Source organism: Lycorma delicatula, chromosome 1 (genome assembly GCF_047948215.1).
Source record: "Lycorma delicatula isolate Av1 chromosome 1, ASM4794821v1, whole genome shotgun sequence".
NCBI classification, from domain to species: Eukaryota; Metazoa; Arthropoda; class Insecta; order Hemiptera; family Fulgoridae; genus Lycorma; species Lycorma delicatula.
The window spans coordinates 396,821,204-396,834,131 of NC_134455.1; the positions used below are offsets into that span (position 1 = coordinate 396,821,204).

The following is a 12,928-nucleotide window of genomic DNA, read 5'->3' on the forward strand; positions in this document are numbered from 1 at the left end:
ATTTGATATGCTAATCAGTGTATTAACTCAATGACAATTTATGTCATAGGAAAAAAATGATTAATAATGTTCATTAAAAAAATACTAACAATTCTGTATATATTTTACAAGTACATATTAAAATTATAAGTTATAACACACAATTTTAGGTGGTGATAACTTGAAATATGTTGTAACAGAATACTTTGGAACACTCATTCTGATTTGGTATGAAAAGTACTCTATAAAAATCCACTTTCCCATTTCATGCTAAAACAGTGTTTTAGCATGGAATAATACATAAAGTGGATTTAGTTATTTTTTGAGAATGATTTTTGTTTCACTGTATATGCTCTACTAATGTAGACTAGTTTGGGTCAATCATCAAGGGTAAGAATAAACAAACTGTGAATATTTTCTACTAAATTTAAAAAATCTGAAAAATTTAAACAAGAAACTGATGAAATTAAAATTTAAAATTCTCTAACTGCAAATAAATTATTAAGTATAATTTCTTTGCCAAACTTTTGTCAAATCAAAGTGCTATAACATTTTTTAGTGGGTTGTAAATTTATGTTGCAGGTTTCAAAAGTACAATTAAAATAATATTACTAAATTTATACGGTACCAATTTTCATCAAATATTTTACCTGATTATGTTTGTAAAAGTCTGTTCAATCAACATTTATTCAACGGCAATTAAAATGTAGGGAAATTTCATTTAACAATCTAATGAGAATTTGGTAATCACAGGGAATTTTTATGTTTGGTACTACTGGCAATATGGCTGCTGTATATGAGTGTCACAACTACATGTATCCAAAGTAATAAACTTTTAATATCCTCTTGCATCCACTCAATATTTTTTCATTTTGACTCTGAGACTCGGTGACTCTGTATGATTTCCTATACTGAAAAATTATGGGAATTTAATTGAAATAACTGTTTTTTAAATAATATTAATAAAACAAATCTTACAGCATGGTTGGTTTTTTATCATTATTATTATTATCTCTGCACCAGTACCCGACCAGCTGGTCGAATATTGGATCTTTTTATTTTTTTTGGCTGACACATTATTTGGTCTGGCTTTATTATAAAAAACATATGACTGTCACTCTCCCAACACAACACTTCCTTGTTCCAGTATCCGACCAGTGGTCAGGTACTGGTGTAAAATGCTGGTTGAAAATTGATACAGTCAGCTAATCCTTACAATTATTGGTTTCAGATGCTGAAAAAGTATACAGTTGATGATTTAGTTAATGCCATCAATGAAGTGCGAAATGGACCTAAGATTCGAGAAACAGAAAGGAAGTACAACATTCCTTTTGCCACAATGATGGATAAATTAAAAGAAAAAAGCACCTTAGATGCCAGAAAAGGTCCTTCAACAGTTTTAACAATAATGTAACTAGGGCTCAGGTGTTTATTATTATTATAGCTCAGCAATTATTATATGTATGCATGTTTAAACTTTTAAGTCATGTAAAGTTTTTTAACTAGCCTATTGTTCATTTTTTTCAGTAAGAAGAGCTTCTTTATCTCTGGCTAAAGGCAATAGCTAAAAGAGAAAGTCCAGATGAACCAAGACAGCTGGTTGATGATGTAGAGGAAATATTGAAAGAAGATGGGAGACCCAGCCCTTTCACCAAGGAAAGACCCAGAAGGAAGTGGTTAGAAGTTTTCTTCAAGCACCACCCAGATATTTTTATTCGAAAGCCAGAGGCTCTTGGCATTGCAAGATCTCTGATTACTGAAAGAGCTATTAAAAAATGTCATGATAATTTGAAGCAGCATATTATTGAGCCAACAGGAAATATTTATTTGTTAAGGGCCTAGTAGAATCATAAATGGGGATGAGAGTCAGGGTTCCAAACTAATCCTGTAACGTCATTAATAATAGGCCTAAGGGTTTTAAAGATTTATATGAAGTATGGGGCAGTAACAAGGAGTGTATAATGGTAATGGTGACTTTCGATACTGTGGTTAATATGACACCTCCTTGCATTGTTTTTCTCTATGAAAGAATACCAGCTGAAATAAGTCAAAATGTTAACCCTGACTGGTCACTGGGAAGATCAAAAAAAGGGTGAATGACTTCACCAGTATTTTATGGATATGTAGCAAATAGTTTGTTACCTTATCTAAAAAATAAAAATATTACCTTTCCAGTTATGAAGTTGCAATGCTCTGTAAAAAACGATATAATTTTCATTGCTCCCCAATGCCATGCATATTCTGCAACCAGCAGATGTGTCTGTTTTCAAATCTATTAAATGTGCTTGGAAAAAGATTGTTTCTGACTGGCAGAAAGAGATTGGGAGCATAGTAGTTACAAAGGCCAATTTTGCTTCTTTGATAGAAGTTACTTTACAAGAAGTAATAAAATATATTTTGCAGAAGGGATTTGAAAAATGCAGGATTTACTCGTTTTAGAAAGTATCGACTATAGCTAATGTTTAAGTCATGATTTTAGGGTAGTCAACAAACTATGCCAGTTCAAAACTAAACATTTATTGTTCCTAGAGTCTATGACATCCTCTTCATGCATTCAAGAGTACCAAAGCAGTGGTGAAGGATGGTGTGGAGACAAATTTGCAAAAGAGCTTTTTTATGTATTTGAAGAAAATTGAAAATTGTATTTGTCACAAGTCCACTAAGACAGTTGGACATTCTAGCTCTAATAACCTTGATGTTCCGTAAAGCAGTAACCATTTTGACCTCTTTCTCTTTTTCTGTTTAGCCTCTGGAACCATTGTAAGGTATTATTTCAGAGGATGAATGGGGACGATATGTACAAATATAAATGAAGTGTAGTCTTGTGTAGTTTCAGGTTGACCATTCCTGAGATGTGTGGTTAATTGAAACCCAACCACCAAAGAACACTGGTATCCATGATCTAGTATTAAAATCTGTATAAAAGTAATTGCCTTTACTAGGGTTTGAACCTAGAACTTTCAACTTCTGACCATTTCAAACCATTCTGACCTGCCCGAAGGAAAACCTACAGAAATTCCAAACACTTTCAATCTTGAAAAGCCAATTCTGTCAACCACTAACTGTCCTGATTCGAAACAAGGATATTCTACTCAACTTTTAACCTTAAATAACCTTGATGTTCTATCAAGCAGTAAGCTTCCTGACCTTTTTCAAGATGGGCCTATAACTGAAAAACTTTCTTTTTTTATTAATCTTGACATTTCAATAACTAGTTACCATTCTGACTTAATGATGACTGATTTCTGTCTGGGTAAAGTACATCAATTCAGCTTCGATGATGGTTCAATTGAAACCAACCAGCAACTAATAATAATCAGTCAACTAAACAGGTTGATCAACTTCAAGAAGCATCCCTACCTAAACCAAATATGACCTGTGTCACACCTAAAGCTAGTAGGCCTTCAACAAATTCAATCAGCCCAGCCTTTCTGACTGCATGGTTTGGCCTTCCCAGTCACCAGTAAAAAAGGAAGGAAGCCTCGCAAAAAAATCAAACTTCCAGATGCTATAGGGGCTGGAGCTTGGGTCAAATACTAGGGGAATCAAAACAAATTAAACTATTAAAAGAAGAAAATAAAAGGAAAAGACTTGAGAGAAAGAAACAAAGAAGAGGAGTTCAAACAGAAAAACAGAGAAAGAAGCAAAAATAAAGAAAGATAATGAAGAAAGAAGATATTGATTTGTTGGAGATTGAAGACCACTTGGACTTGAACAATGAATTAGCTGGCTTGTTGGAACCTAGAATACTTACACCGATTGAAGAGCTTGAGAAAGCTCGATTGAAGGATGATTACACTTTAATAAAATCCCCATTTGAAGCAGGAAACAAAGAAACTCATTATATTGGAAAAATTTTAAGTGTACAAGGAAGTGAAATTTCAGTTTCCTGTATATGAAAAGTTAAGAAATGTGACAAAAAAATCATTTTCCACACATTCCAGACACATAAACCGATGAAAGACACCAAGTAGTATACTTGGTACAACCTAGAGTTTTTGACAGAACAAGAAGGCAGAAATCTTTTGTTTCTTTTGATGTTAATTAAAAAAGTTTTAATGTTCAGTAGTAAGCTGAATACCACGATAATTAACATATTATGTACCTTCATTTACATAAAAATTTAGTTTCATGAAAGTGTTGTTTTTAAAACCTTTATATATTACCTTGTGTTGCGTGAAATTATAGTTTAAAGGCTTGATAGATTATATAAAAATATCTTTTAAATATTAATGTGAATATATTTAATTCATGAAAGTTATTTATTATTGGTTAGTAACTGGTACAGTTATGGTCGGTAACTGGGGAAAGAGGTTGATTATTGGTGATTTTGTAACTTTTATAAAATCAAATCAGAAACCCAATTTCAAGCAATAATTTAATACAGAGTTTGCCATAATTTAGTATAAAGATAACACCTTAGAATTATATTATGAAATTTCTTTATAATTTAATTGCTAATTTACTACAAAATTTAAAAGTTAAAATAGTCTTAACTGGTTGGAAATTGGTACATTTATCCTATATGATAAAATTTCCTTCGTACTGTTTTTAATACCCAGTAATTATTAACTTTCAAAATGTATTAACATCATACAAACACCCACTATAATAGATATATACTTTTTTTTTGTCTTCAGTCATTTGACTGGTTTGATGCAGCTCTCCAAGATTCCCTATTTAGTGCTAGTCGTTTCATTTCAGTATACCCCCTACATCCTACATCCCTAACAATTTGTTTTACATATTCCAAACTGATTGATAACAGTAAATGCTTTTAATAAAAGAAACTCACTGCTTTCCAGTGATGTCAGCTGAACCTCATCAAAAAATCACTCCAGTAAAATGAAAATAAATTAAATGTAGGTTTAATTGAATTTAGGTCACCACAACCTAGCCCATCATCTAGTCTAGTAGTTAACTTGTCATTGTAAATCAGCTGATTTCAAAGTCGAAAGTTCTAAGGTTCAAATCCTAGTAAAAGCAATTACTTTTATATGGATTTGAATACTAGATCATGGATACCGGTGTTCTTTGGTCGTTGGGTTTCAATTAGCCACACTTCTCAGGAGTTGTTAACCTGTGACTGTACAAGACTACACTTCGTTCACATTCATACATATTCTAATTCATCTTCTTAAGTAATACCTAATGGTGGTTCCAGAGGCTAAACAGAAAAATAAAAAAGAAGGTCACTACAACCTCATACAATTGTTAAGCGAGGCTGAAGATGAAAAAATCATAATCTTTTATGAGGAATGCTTCTTATTACTGAACATAATAAATATTATGCTACTGGAAATAAACAGTGAAATTGCTAGTAATCAAGATGTGGAAATTCAAATTGTTTTTTTTAATTATTGTCTCTTAGGTAAGTTTTTCTATATTAATTGATAAACTGTTGAATATCTGTCTATATTGCAAGTAAGCTGTTGAATTGACAATTTATTATGAAACTGTTTAATTTATTTTAGCTGTTATTAAAATCTATGTTCATTAAATATGAAATATTTTTTGTTGAAGTATAATATGGTGATTTACACTGCGACGTTCAATTGATTGGGGTAATAATGAGTGTCCAAATCGAAAAGCAGCTGTAGCAAATGATGCCGGTATACTTACATCTACTTCAGGATCATAATCATTTGAATAACCCTGAAATAATATAAATAAAATACCATTTTATTATTAGTTAAAAAAAACAAAACAAAAATCAATTAATTTAAAAATGTAATTAATTTTTTTTTATAGTGAATTTTATATAGCTGTATCTTGAGTACCATAACTAAACAATTCTAAAGAATGTGAAATGTGATACAAATCACTAATGAAAGAAGTATAGCCATTTCCAAGAATAACAAGTATCCTACACTAGATTTCTCTGAAAAAAATGTGAGTGTTTCCAATTATGTTCTTTTCTGAGCCTACATAAATCTATGTAGGCTATATACCTATATATATATATATATATATAGGTGATATACATCAGCCCTTTGAAAAGCAAATTTATTTATTATAGGGATTGGCTATATAATAATCATCATTACTCTCAGAGAAGCAACTTCAACTATTGCCACTTTTAGCTTAATGTTTTACCAGCATCAAAGCATAAGGAAGTATATAGTATCTCTATAGTCGTAGTAAGTAGTCATGATAATAATGAATTATTTTGGAGATATGCTAATAATTAAAATTAAATTTTCTTATAAATTTTTAACAATTTCTTACAATTTAAATGAATAAATAAATCTATTCATGAACATATTTCTCCCTGTCTTAAATTTAATTTTTCCTGTAAAACTTTAATTTTCAATCTCCGTTGCTTTCTCTCCATCAGCTTCCCTTTCCTCACTCAGCTACAAATTGTTTAGCAAAACTGGAACTTTGAAGAAGTGATGATAAATTTTTGTATATTAACTATTTCTGATGATAGTAATAGTAATATTAAGGCTATATTATAAGAAATGTGCCATCCATGATCTATAAATAGCTTTTCTTTGTCATCTCTCTTATTCTGCCTATCACTGTATTATTGTATCTTTGTAGTTTATCATGCACACACACACACACTTATTTATTTATTTAATATTATTTATTAAAAATTGCAATAGAAACAAAATAAAACTTTATCATCAGCTGTAGTTTTGTGTTGAGTTATACAAAAACCAATTCTGTTTTGATAAAAATTGTTTTTTTTTTTTTTAAAGTAAATTACTGTTCTTTTTAGCAAAATTCATTCATAAATACATGTAAGGTGTAAATAATTATTTTTTATTTTCTAAATTTTTATTTTCAAGATTCACTTTTATTGAATAAAAAAGTAATCTGTAGCCCATTTTAGTAGTTTGTATTTTCCTGTACTTCAGACAGGAGTATATGTAAGTGTAATAAATATTTATTAATAATGAAAAGCTTAATCATTTTTAAGCATAAGAATTTGTTTTGATTTTATAATTACAAACAAAATCAGTCTGGTTGTTCCAAGAGAATTTATCATCTAATAAAACACCCAGAAATTTCACTTAATGGGTGGTCTTGAAAGCTCTTTGTAACCTTTTAAGAAAGTACCGAGAGATAATTTATAATTCAGATGTTAATATACATAAGAAGAATAGGTATTCAGTAATGATGGGAGGCTTATAATTCTATTAAGGCTCTTTACAAACTACTAAATTTGTTTCTACTATAAAATTTTATTGAGAAATTAATGACTGACAAGATTTAAAAGAAAATCTCAAGTTATTTAGACTTATATAAGACTTCTTGAAATTAAAGTTTTATAAATGCAGTTTTGCATGATACGTTAAAAAAATATACATTTTAGAACAAAATGACTTAATTTTTAGATTTTATATTAACGTTATTTTAATTAATTTGTCATTCTTGAAAACAAATAATTTCAAGTAGTAGGAATCGACATCCGATTTAAAAAAGATAAAATTTCATTTGTAGTTTTCTGTAACAGTTAACCTGTTTTGTAAATTAAAAAAAAATGATTATTTCACAATTATACATTATTATATATATGTCGCTGGCAGATGATAAAAATGAAGATTCGATCAAATCCTTACATGTTAAAATTACAACTCTGTGGGGTGATTTCCTTAAAGAAAGTAAGTGATTTGATAAAATTTCTTAACTGTTTTAGTGAAAAGATGAAATAAACAAGTCAAGACTCAAATAACATCAAATAATGAAGGGTAGAAGGTGTGACGACTTATTTATTTGGTAAACCATGCATTATTAAATGTATGGTTATAAGTATGTAATACAACAATAGTCATTGAAACACAAATTATTTATTCAAAACTAATTGAAAAAAAAAACTATGGAAAAACCTTATAACTTAATTAGTAATTAAGTTAAAAGTTATTTTAAAATTAGTTTTGAATAAATAATTTGTGTTTAAATGACTATTGTTACATTACCTACTCTACATTTAATAATGCATGGTTTACTAAATAAATAGTTTTAATATCTAAATAATATTCTTTCATCTTTTCACTAAAACAGTTAAGGGATTTGATCAAATCACTTACTTTCTTTAAGGAAATCACCCCACAGAGTTGTAATTTTAACATATTCCGTGAATTTATCATCAACTTTAGGGATTTGATCAAATCTTTGTTTTCATCATTTTCCTGCGACATATAAACTTCCTATAAGTTCAGTTATTTATTTTTTTCTTTGATTATTTGTTTATTTATTTATTACACAGAAACAACATTCTAATGCCTAATAACAGTTACTGATGGAGGATAATTAATCTTACAGAATAGAAAAAGCAATGTTTGAATGGCACAATTCTGCCATGGAGATCAGCATTATAAATAGTGTTTTGGTATTATTAGTCTATAATATTTCTAATTTCTCAATATTTAACTAAAATTGTTTAGTAACAAAAACCAAGATTAAAAAAAAAAAAAACAGGTATAAATAATTATATACTAGCCTCATATTTTAAATTTAATCCATATCGTTCCATAGCAGTAGGTCCTAAAAGTCGTGGCAAGAATTATGTGTAAGTTATATGTTGTACAACAGCAGCCATAATATGTCTTGTTTCCTGAAAGATAAATAGATAACATCGCTGAATAAAGTAAGGATTTAATAAAACTTCTTTGTTGTTATTAGTGTATATATATTATAAGGAACGCAAGGATACTGGGGGATACATATTCTATAAATTGCAGAAACTGGACAACAGTTCCATGCTGTTGGGTCTTTCTTATTATCAGTTAGGTTTGTTTGATGATGGTTATATATTGGTTTTGTTTATAAATGGAATTGTGAGATTGTTATAATTTTAAAGTTTATTGAAAGTCAACAATTTTGACCTAAAACTGTTCAGGATATGACAACTCTAACCAAAGTGGTAGGTATTTAATGTTTAACACAACTATTTTCAAAAGTGTAACAGCTAATTAAGAGATATCTCTTAAATAACTGCTCAACAGTGAAATACAAAAAATTTAAATTTAAAAAATGTTCCTTTCTCAAAACAATCTACTTTTTTTGGTATGAGACTGGTACTTGACGTGTACCGTATTACTGTAGATAACTGTTATTTATAAAGAAACTATCTGTGAAAATATTATTAAATGGCTATATTTTGGTTAGGATTGTTATAGCCTAAAGTTTTATCCTTCAAAATTTTTATTTTTCAGTGCTCTTAAATTGGTGTGTCACAACTGTACATTTTCAATTTAATTTTTTTTATTTATTCCCCATGAGAGCTTGGGGATGTGGTGGTTTCACACAAAAAATACATCATTTTGCGAAAGAAACATTTGATAAATTTAATCTTTGTTTTTTTTTGTATTTCACTCTTGAACAATTATTTAAGGCTCGCTGAATTACAATGAGCATAATTACACTGAAAGAGAGTTACTAACATAAATTTTGAGAATATGAAAAAGAAATTTAATTTTGGATTGAAAATCTATCTTCATACTTTATGAACACTCATATGACATATATATGTGAATAAAATAACTAAATTACAACTTAGATAGCTAATTATAATAAATAGCAGCACTGTGGATATTAACTAGTATTAAATATTAAATTAGTATTAGGTAAAAATTAGTGTAATATTAAGAAAGAAGCTGTAATAAGAAAGGGAGTCTGACAAGGATGTACCCTATCCATTACTTTTTAATTTTTATGTAGAACTAGCAGTTAATGATGTTAAAGAACAATTTAGGTTCGGAATAACAGTACAAGGTGAAAAGATAAAGATGCTACAATTTGCTGATGATATAGTAATTCTAGCTGAGAGTAAAAAAAGATTTAGAAGGAACAGTGAACAACATGGATCAAGTCCTATGCAAGAACATGAAATTAAACAAGAACAAAACAAAAGTAATGAAATTCAGTAGAAATAACAAAGATGGACCATTGAATGTAAAAAGAGGAAGAGAAAAGTTTATGGAGGTAGAAGAATTTTGTTATTTGGAAAGTAGAATTACTAAAGATGGATGAAGTAGGAGCGATATAAAATGTCTAATAGCGCAGGTGAAACAAGTCTTCAGTCAGAAATATAATTTGTTTACATCAAAAATTAATTTAAATGTCACGAAAAGATTTTTGAAAGTATAATATGTTTGGAGCGTACCTTTACATGGAAGTGAAACTTGGACAACTGGAGTATCTGAGAAGAAAAAATTAGAAGATTTTGAAATGTGGTGCTATAGGAGAATGTTAAAAATCAGATGGGTGGATAAAGTGACAAATGAAGAGGTTTTGCGGCAAATCGATGAAGAAAGAAGCATTTGGAAAAATATAGTTAAAAGAAGAGAGGCCATATAGTAAGGTATCCTGGAATAGTCACTTTAATATTGGAGGGACAGGTAGAAGGAAAAAATGTGCAGGCAGGCAACGTTTGGAATATGTAAAACAAATTGTTAGGGATGTAGGATGTAGGGGGTTTATTGAAAAACTACTGGCACTAGATAGGGAATTTTGGAGAGCATCAAACCAGTCAAATGACTGAAGACAAAAAAACAGTGTAATATAAGTTATCCATTTATTGCACTTTTATACTGTTGCACATTTTCATTAACAGTAGATTCGTTTTTTAAATTTTCAATCAAATCATTACATTTTTATACAAAATTCAATAAAAAATTATTTAAGTTGCACGTCAGATTGTTCTCCAAACCATGTACGTGCCAGAAAATTTTATAATGTCCCATAGAATTCATGAATAAACCGTCTCCAATGACCTTATTTTAGAATATTAGTTGTTTTTAATGGCTATACCGACTGTTAAGAATGAGCGGTCTCTGCCAGTGGTTTTACTATTACCAAAATCCTAGTAAAACAAATGATGAAATTTTTATTTCATCACTTTTGAAAATATGAAAAAGAAATTTCCTATTGAATTGAAAATTTATCTTTTCTAACTATAGAAATTACTACTGGAATTATTTAATTTAATGATATTTAAAAATTTCATCTTATAAAAAGTAAAAAATTAAATTAAAACTATCTAATTGTTAAGGCATCACACTTTAATGACTCATACATCTTTAATGAAACTTGAAGGAATGATTTAGTCTAGATCTGATTCAAACTTAGACTACTCAGCATTTCAAATTAGATGGATTATTGTCATTGGGTTATTGTTGTTATTTGACCGAGGTTTAACATGCCATTGCATAATTATTTCTCTACTGCTACATCTACAATGTTCGTTCTCCTGAATTTTACTCACGGGTCTCTTCATTGTTTCCAAATTATTAATGATAATAAATGTCATTCCCTGACATATTTGTTGGATTAATAAATTCAGATAACATAACACATATGTATTAAATATATATAAAAATTCATTCAATATAAATTATTTGACTATTTTATATGTATAATTCAGTATAAATTTAAAAACACTTTGGTTTATTGTTGAGTTAAAATATGTCTAAAATAGCCTAGGAATATATTTTACAATTACATTTATTCAAGTATAATAACTGAGGATTTGAAACCTCAATTCCCATGCTGGGTGGATATGTTAAGCTGGAACAATGATGGGCTTCTTGCTACTATGATCTGTTGCAGCACACTATTCCTTCCACTGTACTGTTAGCAGTGTCAGTATTACTTCAGATGGCTTGAGATAAAACTACTGTGCATTTATATATAATTTTTTAAGCTTTATAAACTTAACAAATAAATGATACATTAATTTATATCAGCATTTAAATATAAATATTTCATTCTGATTGGTAAATAATAATACATTATATACTCATAGACCAGATTATGAATACTTGAATTAAAAACAAGAAATTCCTGTAGTTTTCCTGGATGAATCAAGGGAAACCATGATGATAGAAGCATCAAGAATTACACAATATTTATGCTATAGCTGCAGATTGTGAACTAAGGTAATTAGTCCAATTTGGGCTAAAGTGGTTTTCACTGGATTTTTTCATTTAGACTGGATGGAAGTTTTCCAGCTTTTCGTATGTACATGGGTTATGTTTGGGGTACTGGCCTCTAAATCACCTTATATCTCCATAACTACTTGACCGATTTTGAGTAAACTTTGTCAGATTACTTCTATACATGGGGCATTGATGCCATTAAATTTTCAACTTTAATGGTCAAGGGGGGGAGATTGTACAGAAAGGTCACCCATAGTATCTCAAGATGGTCTTATCATTCTTAGGCACATTTGCTAAAAATTAAAAAATAATAATATTTCCAAAAAAAAACTTTTGCAAATCACACCCCCACCCCAAAAAATGCTCTAAATAAACTAGTGACTAAGTGTATATAGTGCGTTATTAGTACCACTTCTCACCACAAGGAGCCCTAATGTAGCAATGACGTAAGTGTGCTATAGTTGTCTTTTACGTTAACCCACCGGGTTGGTCTAGTGGTGACCGAGTCTTCCCAAATCAGCTGATTTAGAAGTCGAGAGTTCCAGCGTTCAAGTCTTGGTAAAGGCAGTTATTTTTACACGGATTTGAATACTAGATCGTGGATACCGGTGTTCTTTGGTGGTTGGATTTCAATTAACCACACATCTCGGGAATGGTCGAACTGAGACTGTACAAGACTACTACAACACTTCATTTACACTCATACATATCATCCTCTGAAGTAATACCTGAACGGTAATTTCCGGAGGCTAAAAAGAAAACGAAATAAGAAGAAATTTGTCTGCTACATTGTAACGTTACACGTGTGCGGTAGAATTAAATAAAATAAATAAATAAATATTTAAAATGTAAAGAAATATTTAAAGTGACCGTCAGTACCACCAACCTGCGCAAATGAAATACGGTACTCGCGTACACATTAGGTAGAATCAGTGAATAAATTAAACAAAATATTAAATATTTAAATTAAATGATAAATATTTAAAATTAACTTCTGTGTGTAAGCCGTGCTTCAGAAAAAAGCCTTGTGGCGGGAAAGTCCTAAAACTGTGTTGTTA

At 29.6% G+C, this 12,928-nt stretch overlaps 1 protein-coding gene and 1 pseudogene across 11 annotated transcripts in view; one reads left to right on the plus strand and one right to left on the minus strand.

The window, feature by feature from the left end:
• The window catches only part of LOC142317386 (peroxidasin homolog), a 59,645-nt gene that overhangs the window by 42,605 nt on the left and 4,112 nt on the right, over positions 1 to 12,928 (minus strand). For 2 of the 11 annotated variants that reach the window (XM_075353906.1, XM_075353910.1), the window contains exons 2-3: positions 8,432 to 8,545; positions 5,602 to 5,634 (exon numbers count right to left, since the gene is read on the minus strand). Coding sequence is in view for 1 of the 11 variants with exons in the window: in XM_075353898.1 (XP_075210013.1) it covers positions 2,147 to 2,309 (163 nt within the window). In the remaining 10 variants the exon portion in view is untranslated. The other 9 variants (XM_075353903.1, XM_075353909.1, XM_075353901.1 and 6 more) reach the window with 6 other exon arrangements.
• On the plus strand, positions 3,247 to 4,048 carry LOC142318007 (uncharacterized; annotated as a pseudogene).